At 41.2% G+C, this 25459-nt stretch overlaps 1 protein-coding gene across 1 annotated transcript; it reads left to right on the top strand.

Moving 5' to 3' along the window:
• The first annotated feature begins 5358 nt into the window (after window positions 1-5358).
• Window positions 5359-25017, top strand: KCNA3 (potassium voltage-gated channel subfamily A member 3). The gene is made up of 2 exons (XM_025996464.2): window positions 5359-8631; window positions 19391-25017. The coding sequence occupies exon 1, from the start codon at window positions 5384-5386 to the stop codon at window positions 7025-7027; it is 1644 nt and encodes a 547-aa protein (XP_025852249.2). The 5' UTR covers window positions 5359-5383; the 3' UTR covers window positions 7028-8631; window positions 19391-25017.
• The last annotated feature ends 442 nt before the right edge of the window (window positions 25018-25459 follow it).

Here is a 25459-nt window from a genome sequence, read left to right on the forward strand (position 1 = left end):
CCTGAAAATCATCCTGCCATGTGAGAACACAGACTAGACCACTGGTTCATTCTGAGAGCCATCTTAACCCCAGGCAGGATCTGTATCTGCTTTTATTTCTGGAATAATCGCCTCCCTTTATCCAGCATCTTCTTAAAAAATGGTACAAATACGGGAAAGCCCACTGATACTCTTTGTGTTGAGGTACAGGACTGACATCTACCTGTCAGTTTTTAGTGAACAAGCACTCATGCTTCATAATTGTTTTTCTTCAATTATACTATTCAAAAATCATTTATCATATACCGGTAGGATATTGGAGACTGGAAATGCACAGATGAATGAGACAAGCCCTCTAACCCCAGCAGAGGTGGTCACATTCTTGAGAACGTGGACTTCTCAGTTTGAATCCTGGTTCCTCCAAGTCCTAATCCTGCGGGACCTTGCAGGAGTGACTTTTCCCACCCTGCACTGTTTCTCCAGGTGTGAAGTAGTATAGTAGTAACGTCACCTGCCTGCCGGTTGGTAGGTGGGCTGGAAGTTACTGCACATAAAGTGCTTAGCACAGTCCTGGTTTAGTGCAGTGTGCTCACTGCTCAGTATGTTAGTTATTATTGTTAAGGAGTTCACACTCTCATAGGGAAACAGTCCGTATCATTCCCACTAAATATAGTACAGCAAAGCCCTCTTATGGACCTCTGAACAAAATGCCGTAGGATTCTGATGAGAAAGAGAGTCATGAATTCATTTACAGCCAAGTTTTATTGAGTTTCCTTGGCAGTGGTACTCATGGCTGACAGTCCTGGAGGGTTGGGAAAAAGGTAGAGGGGTGTCCAGTGGGCTAGAGCACGAGTGTCTAGCATGGGCAGAGGCATAACAGTGTGCCAGTGGGTGGCATGTCGAGGGACCAGTAAGTGGTGTGGAAAGAACACAGAAGCTGCTGCCAGAAGGTCAAGTCAGCCACCGGGGTTCGAGCAGCATGGCAGCCCTAGAGAGCAATGTGGTCAAATCTGTGTTTCACAGAAATAACTCAGCTACCTCCTGGAGAGTGAAGTACATGAAAGACAGACTGCGAGCTTTATGGCATGGTCATGACAGCCTGAACTGGGGCAGTGGCAGCGAGGAGAGGAGAGGCTTGCAGAGAGAACAGAAAGCACTTAGTGACCTACTGGGTGTGGGGGGCAGGGGGTGATTCCCGATGACTTCGTATTCGCCCACGAAATACGAAACACAGGAAGAGAAGCAACACTGGAGAGAAAGATAGAGTTCAGTGTAATAAATATGAAGTTTGGGGTCTCTTCAGGAAGAATATTCAAGGGAGCAGTTTATTTATTTATTTATTTTTAAGGGAGCAGTTTATAATAAAATTCCGGAGTGCAGGACAGACCCATCCAGGAGGGCGGGGAGGAGGCAAGAAGAGAAAGAGGAAGGGATGCTTTAAAAAACGACATGCGTATCTGCACACTCTCGCTGGTTCTGGATACGATACCTCTCCAAAATAACCCCCCCAAACCACCCAAACCCCCCAGCCAACTGCTTCACTCACTGTACCTTAATATGCCTTGTACGTTTACTCCGAGCCTTTTCTTTCCGCCATTCAACACATACTGATTAAGCATCTCTTATGTGCCAGGTAGAAGTCTAGATTTTGGTCCAAAATCCTGTCAAAATGCTGCCATCGGGGAGTTTATGTTTTTGCACAGGACATAGTAAACAAGAAACCAAAAAAAATGTAAAATGTAATTTCAAGTAAATAAGCAGAATAAGGAAAAAAGAAAGCAGGTAAGAGGTCAGAAAGTTACCAAGGGGAGAGAGAAAGGGGAACTCTGAAATCAGGTGGTTGTGGTCTTTGAAGTTATCTCTGATGAAGGGATATTTTAAGTAGACACCTAAAGTGATGGACAAAGCCATACGAGACTCTGGGAGAGGTATGTTTCAGGCAGAAGGAAGAAAAAATACAAAGTCCCTGAGGTAGGAACCAGGTTAGTATGATTGAGAAACAGCAGGTAGCACCTTGGCTAGAAAACAGCAGATAGTCTCAGGGCATCTTGTGACATTTCTGGTACTATCGCCTGTTATGTTAACTGATGCCATTGTAAACATTTTCACGGACTTGTATCCTTCCTATCTATCTTCCCAACTCCACGCAAGTCTATTGAGGGCAAGGTCCATGGTCAAAGTCCATACTCCCACAGCACCTAGAACAATGCCTCGCACTTGGTAGATGGGGTCTTTTTCACTCATTTATCTATCATTGAAACTAGTGGGAATCTCTAGACCTGCCTTGTCCCAGTCTCACACACTTCTGTACCTGTCCCAGAAGTTGCTAACCATCTGGTAAATCATTGGTGAGCTACTTCTAGTACTAGCTGTTGTGATCAGTAAGAAATTCAGGCTATGTCCAGAGCACCACAGAAAGCTCAAACCAAGATTTACTCTTGCTATTTGCAAATCTGGTGGTTTTACTTAGGCTCTAATATTTGAGGACTTGAAATATGAGGAAAATCTGCACATGCTCAAAGAAGCTGTTGGCTTTGCCACAGTTCTACGCTTAAACATTACAATAATATTATTATTATCCCACAGGGGTGTCATGAGGATTAATGAGACATTTTCAAATTACTTTGAGCTACTCCACTGGGGGGTACTAAATAAATGGTATGTGTTCCTCCTGAAGTGCCATTTTGGACATTGATTTGTTGTGATGGGTTCTGCTGCCCAACAGGGCTGGAATTCGCCCACCAACTCATTTCTTATAAACAACAGACTAGCTGTTAGAAGGCAGTGGTTTTCCATTAAAATAAATATGAATTGAACTAGTCAGCAATCAGAAGCAAATGAGCTGCTGTTAGAAATCTCATATTTATTAAGCACTCACAGTGAACAACATAAGAGTTTCACACTGTGATACAGTAAAGTGAACAGTGGATTTGGAAATGGTCCAAGATTTTAGGCCTAGCTCTGCCACTAACCAGCTGTGTGGGCTTGAACAAACTGCTAAACTTCTCTGGGCTTCGAATATAAAGTATAAGGCTGTCCTAAGAAGCTCATCATCAGTCTTCCAGACAAGGCAAATACATGAGAAGAATGGAAAGAGTCATTTCTGAAGGAAAGATACTTCACAGGACCATCCATCACCTCCAGGACCATCCTCTGTTCTAGTCTTCCTTGCCATTGATTAATATTAATTCCAGTACTAATTCCTGCAAATGGAGAAATAAATCACTTTCTAGGTCAGACACAGAAGTGCATGAAACATTTGGTCTTTAAAAATAGGGCCTTTGCCTTTCTATGAGCCAAACCTGCAGCAAGCCGGCTGTCTTATTCTTAGCTTTAAATATGTGAATGATGGATTATACTGCTACCCTAATCACCAGCTCAAAAACAATGTTCAGTTTTGTGAGCGTGTTTTACATGGTCGCCTAATTTTTCCATCTTGCGACAAATGCCACCGTCTGCAGTGGCTAGCAGTAACCTAGAGGCGAAGTGAAAGGTAAAAGGACAGTAAAGAACATAAGTGCTTGTACCCAGAAAAGGCAGAGGCGGGATCTAACCGAGTAGTACATACTGTGAGCTGCTTCCCCTCAGTCTTTATCCTGGGAATCCCAGTGGTCCCAGGTTCAGAAAGCAGAAATGCCAACACTCCAGAGCAGACAGAAATGCAAAGAATCACTTGTTGGGGAATTCAAGTCGGCAAACACACTGAGCTCCTATATTTATCAGGCACTTTGTGGTTTCTAGGGATATAAATTGGGTAAGACTTAGTCTCTGCCCTAGAGAGCCTTGGTTGCAAGTGGCGGTTGGAAACAGTGACCACAAACTGCAGTTACTTGCGGTGGAATTGTCAGCTAAGGTACAACTGGCGAGGGAGTAGTCCAGACAACATTTCTTCTTTTGTAAATGATTTGAATGAGACAGTAGAAGATGCATTTGAAAGCCTTGGGTTTGGCTCTTGGGTGCCCGTGGAGTTGCTAAAATGTCTAGAAACAAACTGCGTTCAAGATGATCACAACAGTTTGAAGGAACAGTTAAGGTTGAAAGGGCATGAAGTTGTTATCTGTAGGCCCAAATCCAGCAACGGAGATGCAGGCTGCTGGCTGGACGGTCTCCCAGCTTCACAGCCAGAGCGCGGCCAACCCTACCGCTAGGCCAGCAGCGGGCCCTGAAGTCGAGGGTCCTCCCAGGACCGACTTCGCGGCGGAGGCGAATTTCCTTTCTCATTTTCCTCGCAGGTTCCCACCGACAGGAAACCTGGCGCTTGGGAAAAGACCCCGCTGCTGTCGCCAACCCCAGCCAGAAACTTGGCCCTCGATTGCTCCCGACGGCTAGAGTCCGCGAGAACTGTTCGCTCCAGGAGCGAAGTCCCGAGGGCCTCTACTGACCCAGCGTCCCCAGCCCCCAGGTGCGAGACTCCTGAGCGCCCCTGAGTCCGTGGGCTTCTCGGGGACACGGAGCCACTCCGCTTAGAGCGCTCCGGGCGGCGGCCTGTAGCCGCGGGGGGCTCAGGGTGCGGGCAGGGGGCTGGCCTCCGCCCCAGGGCGCCCACCTGGCCTTTCCCGCCCTCCCTCCCGGCCCGGAGCGCACCCCATCCCCTCCTCGCCCGCCGCGACCCGCTGACACCCGCGCCCCGGCCGCGCCCCGGGGGTGCCTGCAGGGCGAGGAGGCCGCCGCTCGCTGGGTGCGGGGCGACGGTGGCCAGGACACAAGCCCGGCGCTGGGCCGTGGCCTCGCGGGTCCCGGGGCGGGGGGCTGGCCAGGGGCTGGTGGGGCCCGGGGGCCGGTTCCCCGGGAGCAGCCTCGGCCGGGCGGGGGTTCGCGGAGGACACGGCGGTGCGCAGCGGGGCCGTGGGGCCGCCCGGAGGGGCGAGGCGGCGGGCGGCTCGGGCCCGGGCAGCGCAGGGGCGCGGGAGAGCGGGGCGCGGGGGAGCGGGGCGCGGGGGAGCGGGGCGCGGGGGAGCGGGGCGCGCGGCCGCGCGGTGGGCGCGCACCCGGAGGGGCCGCGAGGGGCCGCGGGGCTTAGGCGGGCGCGCGCCCCGGGAGGGGAGGGAGGGGAGGGGAAGGGCGCGGAGGGGAGGGGAGGAGGAGGAGGGGAGGGGGAGGTGGGAGGGGGAAAGGAGGGAGGGCGAGGGAGGGCGGGGGCGGGCGGGGGCGGGCGCGGAGGGGAGGGGAGGGCAAGGAGGGGAGGGAGGGGGAGAGGAGGGAGGGGAGGGAGGGGAGGGAGCGGGCGCGGCGGCGGCGCGGCAGCGTCCCCTTCGGGAGCCAGGCTCACCGCGCGGGCCCCCCCCGGAGCCAGGCGGCGGCGGCAACAGGCGGCGGCGGCGGCGCTCGGGGGCGGGGCGGGGCGGCGCGGGGCGGGGCGCGCGAGGAGGAGCCGCCGGGCCCGCGGCGCCGCCGGTCCCGCCGCATGGACGAGCTCTCCGGCCCCGGCCGCCCGCGCGCCCTCCCTGCGCAGCGCCCCGCGAGCGGCGGCCCCGCCGAGCGCGCCATGACGGTGGTGCCCGGCGAGCACCTGCCGGAGCCCGAGGCGGCCGACGGCGCGGGGGGCCCGGCCCCGGGCGGCTGGGAGCGGGAGCGGGAGCGCTACGAGCCGCTGCCGCCCGCGCCGCCGGCCGCCGGGGAGCAGGGCTGCTGCGGGGAGCGCGTGGTCATCAACATCTCGGGGCTGCGCTTCGAGACGCAGCTCAAGACCCTGGGCCAGTTCCCCGAGACGCTGCTGGGCGACCCCGGGCGGCGCGTGCGGTACTTCGACCCGCTCCGCAACGAGTACTTCTTCGACCGCAACCGGCCCAGCTTCGACGCCATCCTCTACTACTACCAGTCGGGCGGCCGCATCCGCCGGCCGGTGAACGTGCCCATCGACGTCTTCTCCGAGGAGATCCGCTTCTACCAGCTGGGCGAGGAGGCCATGGAGAAGTTCCGCGAGGACGAGGGCTTCCTGCGCGAGGAGGAGCGGCCCCTGCCGCGCCGCGCCCTGCAGCGCCAGGTGTGGCTGCTCTTCGAGTACCCCGAGAGCTCCGGGCCGGCGCGCGGCATCGCCATCGTGTCGGTGCTTGTCATCCTCGTGTCCATCGTCATCTTCTGCCTGGAGACGCTGCCCGAGTTCCGCGACGACAAGGACTACGCGGCGGCGGCGCAGGAGCAGCCCGAGGCGGCGCGCAATGGCACGTCGGGGCCCCCCCCCGCCGCCGGCTTCGCGGACCCCTTCTTCGTGGTGGAGACCCTGTGCATCATCTGGTTCTCCTTCGAGCTGCTCGTGCGCTTCTTCGCCTGCCCCAGCAAAGCCACCTTCTCGCGGAACATCATGAACCTGATAGACATCGTGGCCATCATCCCCTACTTTATCACCCTGGGCACCGAACTGGCCGAGCGACAGGGCAACGGACAGCAGGCCATGTCCCTGGCCATCCTGCGGGTCATCCGGCTGGTGCGGGTCTTCCGCATCTTCAAGCTCTCCCGGCACTCCAAGGGGCTGCAGATCCTGGGCCAGACGCTCAAGGCGTCCATGCGGGAGCTCGGGCTGCTCATCTTCTTCCTCTTCATTGGGGTCATCCTCTTCTCCAGCGCCGTCTACTTTGCCGAGGCAGACGACCCCACCTCGGGGTTTAGCAGCATCCCGGATGCCTTCTGGTGGGCAGTGGTGACCATGACGACAGTAGGTTACGGCGACATGCACCCGGTAACCATAGGGGGCAAGATCGTGGGGTCGCTCTGCGCCATCGCTGGTGTCCTGACCATCGCTCTGCCGGTGCCCGTGATCGTTTCCAACTTCAATTACTTCTACCACCGGGAGACGGAGGGGGAAGAGCAAGCCCAGTACATGCACGTGGGAAGTTGCCAGCACCTCTCCTCTTCGGCCGAGGAGCTCCGAAAAGCAAGGAGTAACTCGACTCTGAGTAAGTCGGACTACATGGTGATCGAAGAGGGGGGCATGAACCATAGCGCTTTCCCCCAGACCCCCTTCAAAACAGGCAATTCCACTGCCACCTGCACCACGAACAATAATCCCAACTCCTGTGTCAACATCAAAAAAATATTTACTGACGTTTAATATATGCTACGAGTGACATGCTGTGCTCAAGTATTGCGTGGACCGTGCCCCCTTGGTCTGTGTATGCCCTCGTTTTATACATTTCCAGAACACTCATCAAAGAAAGGACATGAAGAAGTGGAAAGCACACTTCATTTTCCCTCGCCCTTCTGCTTCATACTGAAACAGGTGTCTGTGTTGCAAGTGGGCTGCATTCTCTCAGCTCTCCATTTTTTCCTCCCCCTCCCTCGAATATTGCAAAGAACAAACTTACTTTAAACTTGATTTCTAGTACACATCCTCTAAAAAAAAAACTGTACATCCTGGGAGGAAACGAAACTAAAGAACAGTTAGAGTAACTGCCTAACCTCGGAATTGAAAGACAGTTGTTCTTTACTAAGTAAAGCAGGCACATGCGTAAAGGATGCTTCCGTTTGTTGGACCTTTGAACATTATTGAATCTTTAGTTCAGTTGCCTATGCTGTGGATACTTGGATGAGAAGTCTGATTAGGGCAATGACTTGTAAACCCACCGTAAGTGTATTTGGTTTTTGACTGGATGTTCTATTCGAAACCCTTCCTGGAATCTTAAAGATTTCTACAACTGTGAACAAAGGGAAGTGCCCAAGGTGTCCCGATCTAATTAGTTGAACTCTCTGGGGCTTGTTCAGCATTTCAAAAGAGATGGACAGGCAGATTCCTGTGATGTTCCGTGTGTGTGTGTGTATGTGTGTGTGTGTGTGTGTGTGTGTGTTTTCCCGGCAACATCTATCAAAGTGTGGAAACACATGTTTTCAGTGCCGCTGAGAGAAACAAACAAAATTTCTAATGCGCCTGCGAGATAAGCTTCTGCAGTATCACAAGAAGATTAAAGTGGCAGACACTCCTTCCAGCGGAAGTTACTAATTCGGACCTGACTGATGCAGTTCCCATAGCAACCCATGTTTCCTGGGAAACCCGAAAAAGGTTGTCATGGCATCTCTTGCTCTCTAGCCCCACCCCCTAGCCCCTGCCGTTTCTACAATAACCTTTCCAGATGGTTCCTCCTTACGGGATTTCATAAGGAAAACCACTATTTGGATAAACCGCACAAATAAAGTTATGTCTGAAAATCTGAGGTGGTGAAATGAATCACAAAATGCATATTTTTTTTACTACAGAAAATCATTGACATCATCTCATAATGACTGAATCGGAAAGGAAAATATTGCCTTTGGGATGTTAGATCTATACTACAATAAGGCATGATTTGAATTAAATGCCAATAATTAGGCAATAATTTAAAAGGATACTGTTTTCTTCCTCCAAGAAGTTTCAAGCTAACAAGTGAAATTTAAAAGCAAATGTAAAAGTGTTCTGTACATAAGCAGATGAAAGAGTCAATCAGTGTACCTGAAACCTTACTACAAGGGACCTTCAGACTTCCTCTTAAAAAAACAATCCAGATCCCACAACAGCACTTGAAAAGCTAAATAAACTTTAAGAATATAAAGGATACGTGTTTTTTAACTAAGGGAATTGCAGACAATCAATAGAAAGGAGGGACGGGAAGTAACCAAATCTTGGGAAAATACCTGCAAGTTTCAGCCATATACCAGGGGTTGCCAGAAGACAAACAGAATCAGGTGAGCACTGTGTGCGGGTATTGAGAGCTCTCCCTCTTTGTACAGGTCCTGTCTAGATTGGTGATACTTGCAAAACCAATAGTTTCATATTAGTTACATGCAAATGCCTTTTAAAGATCACTTACAACATCTTTTCCATTTGATTTCCAAGTTGTAAGCTGTCCCTTGGTTTCTGTTCTTTATAGCAAAAGGATGGGTAGGTGGGAGGAGTCATGGCTCTTTAGAATAACCTTCACCCAAACTGAACTGAAAATGATTCCCTTTCTTTTCCTAACATTCTCAGTTTCTGAGCAACCTGTTTCCCCTTTAAAAAAAAAAAAAAAGATAAGAGGCAGAACCCACTGCTGTTAGATTATTGGCCCAATTTTAATTTACATAATTAGTAGTATGCAGTAGCACAGTTGTTTTAAACAAAAATGGTTAAGCTTACAACAAGGGTAACACTGTATTTAAACAAAACCGTTTTATTTTATATATGTTGTATATATTATACTATATTTTCCACAATTATACATTGTGCACAATTGTGTTTTGATTTTGATAGGATATAACTGTCTAAAACTCATAAAGTATTTTCAGATAATCAGAACCCTACTATCATGTAGCTAATACAGTGAAAAAGAATGGTGAAGACTTCTAGAAGGAGAAGAGGAAGGAAAAGACAAAAAAGTAATAGAGGCAAGAAATCTATATACCTGGTAATGGGGTCACTGCTTTTATCTCTGTGCATCAAAATAGGACTCCTTCATCTAGTGTCCTTTACTACTTGTTTGAGTTACTTTTACCATTGCCTACTTTTTGATCAAATTCTTGGTATTCTTAATGACCAGACATTGTTTTCGTGACCCATTTTGGTGGTAATATGTTAGATACACTATAGTAATAATGGAAGAATAACTTCTGTATCTGGTCTTAGAAGATCTTGACGTGAAGGTAAACAAAGTGCAGTGTCACTTTTATTCACTTCTATTTAGAAGCTATAGAAGCCCTGCTTAGTTCTATAGGTAAATAATGGTTGCACCATAATTTTTAGAACTATATGGTTATTAGTAGTAATATGAAGAAGACCTTGTTTTCAACCCAGAGAAATACAGCTTTTTGAGTCATCACTCTGAGGTAGTATAATTGCCTCTGGTTGTCAAATTATAAGCTCCTTAAAGGTTATAGGTTCTTAAAGGTTATACAGATTTTGGATACTGGTGCCTCACACAAATTGTAGCACTTTATATGTATTCAAGATATATTTTATGAGTGAATAACTATAATCTTACATTAATGTTATTTTCAGGTTTTTAATGAAGTGATTTAAAGCATAAGCTCTGCAGTCACACTGCCAGGGTTTGAATCCTGACTCTGCTGTATGACACTGGAGCAAACACTTAACCTCTCTGTGCCTCAGTTTCCTTATTGGTAAAATGAGGATAGTAAATAGTACCTCATAGAGTTGCTGTGAATATTAAATGTTGGTACAGGTATAATAGTTAGAAAAACTGGCTGCATGATATGCAACAGAGATTTTGCTAAGAGATTACATTATTGTTGTGGTCATTACTTACAAGCATTGTATGATAAATATGAATCTTTGTGAATGATAATGAAATACATAAGTAATCAGTATCTTCCTATTTACTTTCTGTGTAACTATAATAATTACCATGTACTTACCATGTCCTCACTTCTCAGTTCTGAAAGGTAAGTGGTATTCACCCCACTTTAGGAGGGTTAAAAAAAAATAGATGGTTATGGTTAAGTGATTTCCCAAAGACTTCACAGCTAGCAAGAAACCCAGCTATGATTTAAGGCCAGGTCATTCTGGCCCCCAAACCCATGCTCCTTCTATTAGGTGACTTGAAAGAGATTGAAAAAATAAATCTCTTATTGCTTTTAGGTTTTACTTCATCCCATGTTACTAATTAATGAATTCCTGTAATGAATATATCTCCAGAAACCTATTTTATGCAGTATATTGAAAATTAACCCTTTCCTAATCATCAGAGTTTTTAAACATAGGGATCAAATATAAGATATTTAAATTGAACGAAGAGATTGGCTTTTCTAATAATAAAAGACTATTTTCCTATATGTTTGATTTGTCTGCATTTAATATTATACTCTGAAAGCATAATCAGTCACAGCAGTGATACCTGCTAGGACACTAGATATTTTTCAGTTTTAAGATTAATTTCCTATTTTCATGTGTTTTAATCCACAATAGATAATAGTATTACTCAAATTGTTATTTTTCCATCTCCTTATACTTTGCTTAGGTTACCAAAGAACCGTGCCAGCAAATAGTGTAAATATTTTGACTCTCCCTTATTAAGAAAGGAGAAATTACTTAGAACAAAAGGCCTGAAAGCAGAAGGAGATTGCCAGCTCATTGAAATTTGTGACATTATTGCTTTACCCAATCACTCTATGGATCTTTAAGAGCATCTGTGCTCAGAAACACGTCCCACATAATAGCTGTAGCCCCTTCTCTAAGGTCCTAAATCATTTAGAAAACTAAAATGGATAGTGATTTGGGCTTACAGCAAGATACAAATGAGTCTAAATTTACACATACCATTTAGCTTTGCCAAAACAAAGACTTGTTGTTGAGCTCAACTGCACATCTTGGATGTTGAAAGGTATACATATGTCTGTGTGTACAGAAGATTCATGGGAGGAGGTGTGACTGGATCCGTGCATGTCTACCAACACCCTGGGGAAAATGTATATACCCTACAGCTGGTGAATCCAGAGATGAAAATAACATTGTCATTTATTTATTTTATGGTGCTTTAAACTGATATTATATAAAACTTTAGTACTCACCAACTATGCTGACGTAATCACAAACAGCTACAAATAAGAGGAAGCATTCTATCAGTTATTTCTGAATTTTGAGATAAAATTTCTGGGATTGAAATTTTAAATGCAGACTATGAAGAGATTTAGAGTTATGGTTTGTTTACATCAAATTTGTTATTTACCTTTGGCATAAAACGTACTCAAGCAACTGCTCTGGTCAGAGTATGTAAAATATATATATATACCCACTAAGAAATAAAGAAAAGTACACGTCCCCCTCCCCCCCAAAATCTGAAGACTTACGGAAACACTGTGAGACAGAGGTGAGGAGCATAAGAATGGAGCAGAAGACTTTCAGGGCTTGCATTTTAGGGTGGGGCTCTCCTTTCTGTTTTTTATTTCACCTTTTAAATGGAAGATAAGACTATTATATTTGTGCTAGTAATTTCCTGTATTTTGTTTGACAATTTTATATTTATTAATGAAATCCCTTGTCTTCTATAACTTGCAGGGAGTAGTAGAAAACCTTTGAGAGAGGGCAAATCAAGGGAGGCAGGAAGAAAGGAGGGAAGCCATGCAGAACCCAAACCCTGTGCTATCATGACTCAGCTCCTAACCTCCTGCCAGAAAATGGCCATTGCTTAGAGTATAGGATAATAATATTCTTTATATGCTCACATTCACCTTGCAGATTTAATTTAAATGATTCAAACAGGCTAGAAAGTTTTCAAATATTTGTCTTTGTCTTCAGTGATGCTGTAATCTAATTTTGTCTTCAGAATTGTAAAGACAAGATGTCTTACACAGAAACATTTTCATGGTTTTTCTCTCTTCTTGCCCCTCTCTTTTGTACTGGATGTGTTACATAATGTCTGTACGTTTCAAATTTTGAATCATTGAGTATCAAATATATTAAAGAGGAGATCTGGAAAAGCGGCTCCATCATTTTCTTGGAAGCCATTTTACTATTGTTGTAATAGTGCAGAATAGAAGCTCTAGCCTAAAAAGTAAATCCTGGGATTCTGTAAAAGTAAATCCTGGGATTTTGTTAGTAAGGTAGCACCTAAATGAACAACAACAAAAAAATGATGATTCATCATATCTGAAGAACATTATGAATAAATTTGTGCATGCAAGGCTCTGATTTTGCAGATACAGGGATCGTACCCCCAGCATGGTGGTAAAGAGTGAAGAGAAGCTTTTTCTTTTCTATTGAGCCCCCAACATCACCCTCCCCCTTTCATCAAAGCACAAAGTCTCTTGGTTGAGATTCCCACTAACTTTTTAGAATGAAAGCTAGCATTGCACGTATGTGTTACATGTCAGTCAGCACTGCTGTTTCACTGGTTTTCTGTTAAGTTTATTTTAAACTCTTGTTCTTTATGGAAATCATCTCTGAATCCTAAGGTTCTTATTTTTATACATTTAAACTTGTTCCTTAAATTAAAACATACAATTTAATTAGGAAGAGGAGCCAGTGAGGCTAATCTGTTACACACACACACACACACACACACACACACACACACACACACATCTCCCCTGTTATTTTCTATCCTAAGATATATTTACTTTCTGTCTACAGATCTAAAAAGTCTAAAATTGGTGAATTTCCAAAATACTGGTTTTCATTCATATGTGCTACATAGACATTTACAAAACATTTTTAGTTTTTTATAGCCTTGCTTAATAGGCAGATTTATTGCCTAGTGTTCTCAATGTATTTATTAATAGTGGATTCATAAAAGCAATAAATACATTCAGTTTATCACTGAGCTTAGTCATTTTACCTCCTAAATACCCATAAAAATAATCTACTTTTCAACATCACTGCCATCACCACTTTAATCCACATTGCTACATCTCTATCTAGGGTATGTATGAAGGTCTCTTAACTGGCCTTGCTACATTTCCTGTGGCCAGTCTGACCCATTCTCCACCTGGTAGCCAAAAGCATCATTCTGAGGCTCAAATCTGATTATATCACCTGCCTCTTTTTAAAATTCTGAGACCCAAAGGCTTAACACAGCCTTCATGGCCCCACATGATCTGTCTCCGCCCTGCTCTTCTTCTAGTTACAGGATAAGTTCCCTTTCGCCTTCATCTATGCGGATTTTTGCAGATGTTTCCACTGCCAGCCCCCTCCTCACTTCATTAACTTCTATTTTTACTTCAGTATTCCCTCTGAGATTTTTATCATGAAAAATCTGGTTTTATCAATTCTCCTGTTATGGCACATTTCATCAAATTTAAGGTACCTTCGATTATAAGGACCATCATTATTCTGTGTGCCATTAAAAAAAGAAAAACTGCCAATTTTAACGGGAAAGTACTGTGACTTTAAGGTCAATTACAATTTTATGGGTGCTCAAATCTGGAAAAGTATGTCTTAGAATGAATTGAATATACTATGTTTTCTTGACATTTTATATTTATTCATTATATGATTAATGTCTATCTCATCTGTGAGAGTAGGGACTATGTCACTGTTCATTGAATCCCTTCCCATTTTTTTCCCAAGTCTGCTCCAAACAGACTTTCACCCCTATCACTTCACCAAAAGTATACTTTTCGAGGTCACTGGTGACCTCCTAAGGCTAATAATCCCAGTGGTCATTTCTCAGTGTTCATTTCATTCGACCCATGAGAAGCGTTTAGCGTTGTGGAATACTTCCTCCCTCCTGGGAAGAATTTCTTCCTTTGACTTCAGGGCGTGAAATTCTGTATTTTCTTACTACCTCTCTCTGGCCTCTCTTTCACAGCCTCTTTTACTGGGTCTTTCTCATCTCCCAGGAGTCTTAATGTTTGAGAGCCCTATGGGCCACAGCTTAGTCTTTAGATCTCTTCTTTCTGCATTAGGTCTTTTCCTCATAGCTTTAGACTATCTATATGTAAATTTTTCTCTCCCATCTGGACCTCTCCTCTGAAATTCACATTGAATTTCTACTATGTACTTGACATCTGTACTTGAATATAGAATGGATATCTCAAACTTAATATGTCCAAAACTGAGCTTCCCTCTGCCCCCCCTCCCCGACCCATACCATCCAGCCTATGTCTCCTGCCCTTTTTCCCCTCTGTATCACTGCAACTTCAATTTTCCAGTTGCAAGCTAAAATCCTTGGGATTATCCTAGATTCCTCTCTTTCTGTCATACCCCTTATCCAGGCCATTGGCAAATCCTGTTGGCTCCACTCTTAAAGTGTTTGCAGAGGCTAGCTTCTATAACCACCTGTTCTAAGCCATCATTATCTCTCACCTGGATTTTTAGAGTACCCTGAAACTACTCTCATTTACAGCAGCTAGAGAAAACCTTTAAAACACTTGTCAGATCATGTCACTTCTTTGCGTCAGAACCCTCATTTGGCTTTCCAATTCACACAGGCTCCACGGTAAAGGCCTGACATCCTGCAGGGCCCTGCCTATTCCACGTCACCGTACCCTTCTGACTTCCTCTCTGACTTCTCTCCCATTTAATCCTGTACAGCAGCTGTGCCAGCCTCCTTGCTCTTCCTCACCTCAGGTCTTTATATACTTGCTGTTCCACCTGCTGTCTGCATGGCTTGCTCCATCACCTCCTTAGGTGTCACTGTCTCAGTGAGGCCTTCCCTGACCACTCTGTTTAAACGTGCAGCCCCCACAGCACTCCCTTTTATCTGTCTCAGCTTTGTTTTCTCACACTAGATATTTTGCTTATTTATTGTCCATCTTCCCTTCCATGAGAATAAAGAATTTTTGTATGTTCATTGCTACTGTATCCCTCAAGACCTGTAATAAAGCTCCTGCTTAATAAGTGTTTATGCAAGGAAGGGATGAGAGGGAGGAAAATCTGATTTGAGTGTTTTTAAGCCATAAGCAAAATTTTCATGTTGTGTATCTATGCTTCATTCTAGCATTAAGAGGCTTAGACTCCTCATCATGCTCGTTTGGATACAATTTCTTGTAACTGGTTCACTGGAGAAGGCTTCTACTTGGTAAAACATGCTACAGCAGTTTTTCCCCACAAAGTACATATCCAATTATGGGGTGGAATTCTTTAACATAAATAATTTAAATATAACATTATATATCACTCCTAATCACCATGGCTACCTGGAGTTGGAATGCTTCACAGAGACTGTTTCCCACCTAGCAGCTAATAAAGAGCTATTTATAAATGATACTCAATATGTATTTGTTAACTGATTAGCTTACATAGTAGAACCAAAATCAGAACAAAGAAGTGATATCTCCAGGAATCTACCTATCTAGCAGACATTCTAAGAAATTCTACTATAAGTTCAGTCTTGGTTTTAGTTAATGATGGTCTGAAAATATCTATGGGATTTTCATTGCTATGGAAGCTAATTGAATAAGGCATAGAAATTTCATCAAAGAATCACCTTAAAGAATTACATTACTGTAGACATGGCCTTACCCAATAAAATACTTTCTTTTACAGAATAATTTTAAAAAATCATTTATTTGAGAAAGAGAGCACGAACAGGGGGGGTAGGCCAGAGGGAGAGGGCTTAATCCCAGGACCCTGAGATCATGACCTGAGCAGAAGGCAGCTGCTTAACCAACTGAGCCACCCAGACACCCCATAAAATAACTTAATTTTTGATATAAATGTTAACTTATACGATAGGATCACAAAAATTGGTTGTTTTTTTAAGTGACTTTTTCATACATGAAAGAAAAGGGGGACATTGAACCCACAAGCAGTAAGAGCATTTTCTTAGAGTGACTTTTATAATGGCAAAACTTAGGTCACTTCTAAATAAAATAGGGGAGAGGCACGAATAGCATATGTTGTTATTGGCAAATTGCTAGAAGCTTTGAAAAACCAACGTGTGTAGTATGGAACTATTGAGACTAAACTAAAGCATTGATATAAAGGAGTACTGCAGACATTGCTGTGATTTTAGGTAATATTGTAACGGATGTACTTCCCTGTGCAGCAAGAGATGGGAATTCTCTGGATATGAACCTTTCCCACACCCCTTCTGAATTTTCTCCTTTCCTTTGGTTTCTCAGGCACATCAGACTGACCTTGACTGGGTGTACATCTAAGTGGAACAATTTCCTTACTAAACATGTGACTAAATTAAAGAAAACTAATAGATGTGCTTGAGATTACGTATGTAGACCAATAGAAGTTAGAAACTCGCACCTTTCATCCCTTTATACAGCTGAGCCCACATAGGACAGAGATCTTTTCTCTTCTGAGGACATGTTGTTGGGACTTTTTAAGGGAATGACCCAAAATAGAGAATTGAATAATTTTCACTTCTTGTTTTTTCATGGTTTTTTGTTTGTTTGGAGTAAAGAATTATAACATTGTTTATTTTTGTTATTTAACCCAATATGGGTTTTACTGAATTTTCTGTTATAAACTGTAATAGCTAAGATATTAGAAATTATAAGAGGCAGCATCACATGCCATTGCATTTTATATTTATCTCCTGTATGACTACAGGACAAAAATTTTCAGTTTTTCCCCAATAGCTTGGGGAAATACCTCCATAAGAAATTATAATAAAAAGTATGTTAAACAAGAGTGACTCTGTGTTAGATTTCAAAATGTAGTGGGAAACTAAACACCACAGACAGAAATAATTTCACCAGGTAAGAACTATGTTTGAATTACTTCATATCTATATTCTATAAATCTTTAACCTGCAGCCATTTTAACTGATTTCAAAAGATCAATTTATTTTACCAGACCACAATGTGAATTAAAGATGTTTATTATTAGTAGACCCAAATACTGCTCAAAGTAGCTGTCACTTACCTCAAGCTCATGACTTTCAGATTTTTGACAAAGCTCACATCCTAGCATGTTACTAACTTTAATTACTGAGTGAGTTTAAATATTTTTGCTTGCCAGGAGTACATAATTTCCAAGAGGCCAATCAGAGAATCATACATAATTGAATGAGAAATTTTTTTAGTCCTTGGGCTAATTCACTACCATTTAGTTGGCAGAATTTCTCGAGCTTGTTGGTGTGCAGCCAACTCTAAGTTATTTAATAGATGTCAAAGTATAGCCACATCAAAACAAAGTTCCCACAAAATTCTGTGTTGTGGAATGACTGTAACCTCTTTTCTCATCAAATACAAATTAGTGAGGCTGGCAGTTAATTAAGCTGGGTTTCTGTACCTCTTTTGTTTAGGCCTTGGTGAAGGTGTTACTTCTTCATAATTATAGAAATTTAACCATTCTTATCCTCTTTTCTTGCTTCATATGTTAGAACACTTATTTGGTCAAATATCTTCAATTATAGGTCTCACCATTTTCTATGACACTTCCTTTCTCTATTTTTGTAGAGTATATTTTGATGCTTAAGTCAATGTCTATTCTTCTAAGCCCTTCAACCCGTTTCCTAGCCACTAATGTACCATCCAAATATGAGTTTGATTACTTGTTGCTATTAACTTGCAGCTTCCTCCACATCTACAGTGGATGCTGAGCTATGTACCATACTTATTTAATTAGTGCCAAGAGTCTTACTGATACGTGAGGTTAAAGACAAAAAGGGGCTCAGCTTCTTATATAAAAAGGATATAATAGTAGCAAGACAAGAACAGCTTAATAGGAACATCTCCAGGTAACCAGAGCTGCAGTAGCAATGAGCAGAAGCTAAGCACCTAGGAAATGAAATGGGTGCCAGATCATTCATGTTACCTGTAATTTCCTGTAATTAGTAGTCATTATCAGCAATTTGACCATTGTAATTTTCAAATTCTCATAATAAAAATTAAGGGTACTGTGATACAAAAGTATACTCTTGGTGTATGGCCAAAAATTATTGTCAAGAAGTTGTATCTTGCATGAAGGATGGTCAAGTATCATCCAGGCCAATAAGGAAAACTTTTCACTAGATGATTGCCCAGCACACAGTAGGCATACAACATTAGGTTTAGTAAGTGGATGATTCTTCTAAAAAAAAAGCAGGGAGCCTGACGTGGGATTCGATCGCAGGACCTCAGGATCATGCCCTGAGCCAAAAGGCAGACGCCCAACTGCTGAGCCACCCAGGCGGCCCATCCCTATGCAATTTTTAGACACTTTTACTGTCAGCATTTCTAACAAATTTTTTTCTAGTTAGCAGAGGAGAACACCAAACCTTGAACTTTTATTTCTTGGTACTCCACAGACCCTGGTCAAGCAGTTATTGTCTTAATTTGTGATTTCTTGAAGTGATACATAACTATGTCGAGTTTATATTTTAAAGGATCAATAGATTTAAAAGTTATTTGTGTAATGACAAGATAAAGTATAGGCATAATAACTAGAACATAGTTTTCACCACCATACTCATTTTGAGACTGTTTCTCTCTCTCTCTCTCTCTCTCTCTCTCTCTCTCTCTCCTCTCTCTCTCTCCTCTCCCTCTCCCTCTGCCTCTCCCACTCCCTCTCCCTCTCTCCTCCTCCCCCTATGCCTCTCTCCCACCCTGGCTCTGCCTCCCCCACTCCTACCCTTCCCTCTTCTCCATAACACTTATCTGAGCATGGGATTTCCATTCACTTCAAGAGTTCTCATCTTAGGTCACCACAGTGGGATGTACTGCCAGTAAAGAAACCAACCCATGGAAATGCATTGAAAAAATCAATACATATATTTTTCTAAAAAATGGTAGGCACTTGGAACCTTTCAGATGATTCTAAAGGTGAAGATAATTTTTTATGTTCAAAAGGCAAACAATCACATTGATTTGGACTACATTTGAAAGTGGATATTAGTAAGAACAAAAAGTTCATAATTTAAGCATACCCTGAAACTTTTTCTAATTTATAAACTAAAAGCTCTGGTATATTGTTGATAAATTTAGAAAATTAAATTGGTTGAACTTTTCAGGATACCAGTACAAAAAACAAAAAGTTTTGAAAAGTATATTGAATAGAATATATTAGCATAACATCTATGATTTTTTAAACACTAAATATACAGTAAATTATTGTGTTTACTTTGTCCAACAGATACCTGAAGAGTCCCATAGAGAACTGTAGAGCTGCACTAAACAACAGGATGTTCATTTCTAAATTGCCTACATCAAGACTGCAGTGTTGGTTCTATCGCTGACGGGCAGTGATCTGTCTGCCAGTACATGTTTTTGTTTGAGTTGACATTAAATAACCTGTCTTTAATAAATGCTTCATATAAAGGAAACAGCTCTAAAGCTGGAGGATTCTCTTCAAATTGTATGCGATATTAAAGATAGTGATAAAGAGATAAAGAAGAACATGAAAAAATATTAAGGGATCATTTCAACTTTTTTGACATTTTACTGAAATCAAATCACTCAAAAACGAATCAGGTACTGCTGATAAAGAAAATCTGAATGTTTGTAACAAGCCAACTGGTACTGTTTTCTTCATTCAGTTAATCACTGGACTATGTTGAATCATGAGATTTAGTAATGTTATCTTCTGTGTTCTGAGTTATGTGCAACCTTATTTGTGAAGGTGTGTTTCGAACCAAAGGCTCTCCTACATAGATTGGCCCATTTTACACATAAATAAGTGAAGTCTACACTGTGCCCAGATGAATGGTATTAAACAGACTGGCCTAAAAGAAATGTGCCTTGCTTAATTAGACATCCTTTTATTTTTTGATCAAAATGATAGATTTACAATTAGTCTCATAGGTAGGTTTTAGCTGAATGTAAACCTAAAAATATCTTAGTATTTATTATATGTTTAAGTTGCCTATTTTAACTAAAATTTTAATATTTAGTTATAGTTTTCAGCATTTTATATATAATATCCTCATTCAAGTTAGTTTTCACGTGGTTTGGTATGGTGAGAAAAAGCACATTCTTAAAGATATAATATTTCATCTAATGTTTATAGAATTTCCTTCAAAATTATATCTGTAAAAGATTTCTTGACTTATTTTCTATTTTTGTATTTTATTCCTTTAGAAATGGAACTTTTTTCAATAAAAAAGAGCAAAGTTTTAGTTGGAAAAGAGATTAAGGAGGTCATGAAGATGATTTCCCATTTGGGAAACATTTCACTTTTGTGCCATTATTAATGTATTTACTGTGACATTTCAGCAGAATGGTAGCTATTTGTATATTATTTAATAAGCCTTATGGAAAGTCAAACTGTGAACATTTGGTATAATGAAGACTTTTTTCATTCTCATATTTTATTTTTGAAACATACCTGAACAAGTGCATAAATAACCAATTTCCTGTTATTCAAATGTATAATGATGCTGTTATAATAAGAGGGCTTGTAGAATTTTAATTACTATCAAAATATTTCAGTAGCAAAGCCAAGATTATAATACTTTTTGATGCCATGTAGAAGGAAATACAGGTGATGAGTTTCATTGTTAATATATAAGAAACGGTAACTGAAACAATCTGATAGCTAGTAGCAGCAACAGATGGGTAGGAGATATAATTCAAGTAACTTTCTTTGAGGCAGTGTCTACAATGAATTCGGTACAATTTGCTGGTAATTTTTCTATGGTCAGAATTTTGAGACCAGACACTCTAGGTAAAAATGAAGTAAAAGAGTGATAAGTATCTCAGATTTGAGCAATATGAACCTCTCATCTGGATGATTTGTAATTGAAGTGAAAACATAGCCAAAGCCACTACTATGTTTTTGTTCTATGTTAGCCCACATAGGAGGGACACTAGCCCAGAGAATTGTCAATCCATTCTAGCCACCTAATACTCATAACTAATGATCATAGACTGGTCAGCAGTAAAGTAATTCATATCAGCTATTGGGATGATTGAAACAGACCCATTAACTGTCCTAGAAGAGGTCTTAGACATTCAGATGTTTTGGTAAGGATCAGTAGACATTACAAAAATAGACATAAGTACTACCTTCAGGAAACACTAATGACATAACTTTAAGCATTATGTATATTTAGTATCATATCTGTATTATTGCTGCAGGCCACAGTTTCAAATAAAGACAAAACCTGGACTTTGCGATAAAAGCTCAGAGTGGCACCGGATGAGTAAACTGTCATACCCAATATGCTTCACCGAATGTATAGCAAAAATCTAGCACTGGTCTAGATAGCATGAGACCAGAGTGCTTACCCACTTTCTACCTGTGGGACACTAGATAAGTCACTTAGCATTGCTAGGCTACAGTTTCCTGAATTGCAAGATGGGTATGCTGGGTTAAATAATCCTCCAAACCCTTTCCCAGCCCCCAAATCCTCATTTATATACCTTAAAAAGGCTTTGAAGAATACTTAAAGCACTCAGATTTTCTTATGCATCTCCAAAGGAAAGAGTAAATTGAAATAAGATTTAAACCTTGAAAGTGTCATAAATATACCATTCTTCAAATTGAGTAAGAGAAGAAGAAATAGGATTTTTTTTTTTTCTCCTCTAAGAATTGTCACTGGCCTATAATGGGATCATGAAAAAGTAGAAAAAGCACTCTGCACAATGGAAACAGATTAATGAAATCACTGGAAAGGAGGGGAGGCTATTTGTTAAATTTAATTAGATGTTAATGTGATTTGAAATTGTATATGCTAAGAACAGTACCAGAGCTTTACTGCACACTCAACATCATAATCCCAGAGTAGAAGGTGGGGAAAGCTTGGAGGGATGGGAGTGGTTACCTTACAATCTCTTGATCTTTTTTGCATGAGAGGCAGTTTGGTAGAGCTTAAGCGGTGTCTGTGCTTCAGTGTTGGCTCTGCTAATAACTCATGTGCCCTAGGAAAGTCCCTTTGACCTCTCTGAGCTCCCCCCAATTTCTCTATCTGTATAATGAAGACTTTAAATTTAGTAACCTGGTTTCTTTACATTTTTGAAAATTCTATAACATCTTCAGAATGTCCTGATACACATAGACGTGTACCTGTTGCCCCTCTCCAGGCGCCAGGATGCCGCAGATCTCTGTTCACGTGACTGAACAGACTACAAATCCAAACGTTCATATTTCTGATTGACCCTCAGCAAGACCTTAGAAAATGTAACTTTTACTTTTAATTTTGACCATGGCTTACCTATTATGACTTATTTCATCTTTCAATGCTGAGTTAAACAAAATTTCTGTTCAAGTGAACGCTCTTTAAATTTTTGTAGTTTACAAACACTCGACAAACCAGAATTAAATATATAATCCTTGCCAATGAACTGTAGCTGATGGCAGGGTGCATTTTTTTTCGTCACATTAAAGAGGTAATGCCATCTGGGTCTTGGAATCAATGCCTATAATTTGAAGTAACATTCACAAAATTTTGTAAATTTTCGTGAATACAAAAGTGGCCTGATAGAGCCATTTTATAATTAATTTTGCTCAGGAGTGAGAAACAAAATTCAGGGATAACCCAAATGCTTCTGTTTGGCTTTTGTGGACAGTTGGAAAAAAGAAAGATTATAGCTTTTGTACAACGTAGATAAGAGATAATTATACCCATTGAAAAATAAGACTATATTCTGGTTGCTGGTTTTATGGAAGAAAGGATAGAAGGATGCTAAAATATAGACACTAGGGGAATTGTTAAAATGATAACACTCCATTTAAGTAATACAGAAATATTTTGTCATAATGAGATTATTTGTGCAAAGGTTTAGTCTTGTATCCTTCCATTCAGAAGAGGGGGCAGTTTTTAAAGGCCTCTATCATAGTAGGAAATGTATATTTTGACTAGCTGAGCAATTCATTAAAACATTTAATCTGATGGGATTAAATTTGGTTTTGTGAATCTGAATTTTCACTTTAGGTGTAATTGAGTCTCTTATATATTCGTGTTAGTGATATTTGTGAAAAGTAAGTGTATCCATTATTTTAAAGTTGATGAAATTTGCTCAGTGGTGATTCTAGCAAATTGTGTTAATATTGTATCTTGCAACAATTTGTGAACTACCATACAGAAACTAACCATAGTAGTATCTCTTCCAGTAAATTGTATCCATGGTGTGATGTCTTAATGCTGGGTTTGGGGTGGGAAGGTTAAGTATTTAGTTAATTTAAAATTACTTGTCAAAGTGTTTTTCCTATATGCCATAAATTGTATGACTGTAAACCAAATAGGAATATACTCCTCTTTTTTCAGTGTAGGCCATTTTTGGAACTACCCCATAATATGGTACAGTTTTTAGTTATAAGTTCCTACAAGGGAAAGCAAACAGTATATGTAGTATTTCTATGTAGCATGTTAAATGTAATAATAAGCAATCCATTTTTGAAATCTTATACAAATAGTAAGTATGCAGATAGCCAACTGCGGTGTTTTCATAGCAATGTCTATCATTTGTTTATTGTGTCATACTTTGCAAAGATCATTCACATCTTATTTAACCTTATTTAAAATATCTATATGAAGTAATAATACCATCTGAAGTTTAAACAACCAGTAGAAAGATCAAGTGACTTGTCCAAGATCATTTGGCCAGCAAATGGCTCCAAGTCTCATTTTCTTTACCCTGTTCTCCATCTGTCATGTTCTGTTGCCCCCATCACTGCCATTATCTTTAAAACCTTAACTAAAATCTAATTCTAACTGATATGTTGGGAAATACAAGGTTTGGGGGACAAGGTATTTTTCTGCTATTGTCAGAACTTCTTGGATACTTCCAGAAAGTAGTCCTCCCACAGGGTGAGAGCCAAACATTTCCCATCTAGAACATATTAAGTCCCTAAACCCTGACCACAGACACCAAATCTGACATGTGATGTCAGAATGCTAGCCTGAAAAGTTATCTTCTTCACTGACATAATTTCCTTTTTACAAAACCTACCACAATGACTGACCAGTCAGTTGAAAGAAGCAATAATCCAAGAAACTGCAGACATTCTGATTTAGAGAAAACATACTGTTAGATGGACCAGAGTCCCTGACTTTCAGCCTCTTGTTTCTCATCACAAGTATTCTGTGATTAGCAGAAGACAGGCAAGGGGGCACTGGGAGAAGGACTCATTTTAAGTAAACTCCTTATTTCTTGTAACTATTCAAAAAGAATTGGTTACCAAATTTTTTTTTTTTTTTTTGGTTACCAAATGTTAAATAGCAGTATTATTATCATTTAGCCATAGTTTAAGTAGAGGGTAAAGTTCATCCACATATTTAAAAACTAGTTAATTTCCCAGATAAAATTAAAATCTGATGCTGCTCACTTTGAGCATGGAGAAGATTCACGGGCTAATTCATGATAGAATACAACGTTTTTATCCTTTTTTGAAACAACACAGAGGTACTGTTACTGCTTTCCCTTGTAAATCAACAGTGTGTGATACATTCTGTACTTTTACTGACTAGCAGTGCGGTGTTCCTGTGTATAATTAAGTGGCACATATGCTATATTATGTCAGAATCTAACATTTTCTAACCTTAAATTTAGTTCCCTTTGTCAAACAGCTAAGTCAAACAGGTATTATTTTGTATGGAATGAAATAATAATCATTCTCAAATAATGGCATAATAACAAGTAATGGAATTCTTAATAAAATGTAAAATCAAACATTTTTTGCTGTATTCATCTTCTTTGAATAATATTGAATTATGTTAATTTGTCACTTATTAATGTAAAGTTTAAGTAAGTTCTTATGCTGTGTTCCCTAATGTTCTTGTCATAATAAATTTGAGCCTTCTGTTAAGTAAATACAGTAAATACCCGTGAGTTGATTATGTGATTTTTTTTCTTTGACCCATTTTTTAAATTTTGTCATTGGCTTTAAAGTGTTTTCTTTGCAAATGTTATGTGCAGAATTCAATAAAATACCAAAAAAAAAATCCCATTACTCATATGAGTTTCAAACTCTTTCTCTTCTCTCTCTCTGTCTGCCTGTCTGCTTTTTCCTGTTTTATTTTTGCAAAAGAGTAAACATCAAAACCTGAGCTGTTGTCAGCAGCTTAAGCATCACCGATCTTTACAGACTGTCCTGTGTCTTCCCGCATGACTGTGGTAAGGACTTTGGGCATTACACTTAGTAATCCTGTGGTTGCCAACATTGCCTGAGTTTCTTCCCTTGTTCCCTATCGTACATTGTTGAGGACCCAGAAGAATCTCAAGGAAGAAAAAAATGTATTTTTTTATATACTAAATTTATTTT

The sequence above is a fragment of the Vulpes vulpes genome, chromosome 3 (genome assembly GCF_048418805.1).
Source record: "Vulpes vulpes isolate BD-2025 chromosome 3, VulVul3, whole genome shotgun sequence".
Lineage (NCBI taxonomy): Eukaryota > Metazoa > Chordata > Mammalia > Carnivora > Canidae > Vulpes > Vulpes vulpes.

Bases quoted from the DNA above. Each gene is read 5' to 3' on its own strand.
- KCNA3 (XM_025996464.2), top strand. From the start codon at position 5,384: ATGGACGAGCTCTCCGGCCCCGGCCGCCCGCGCGCCCTCCCTGCGCAG.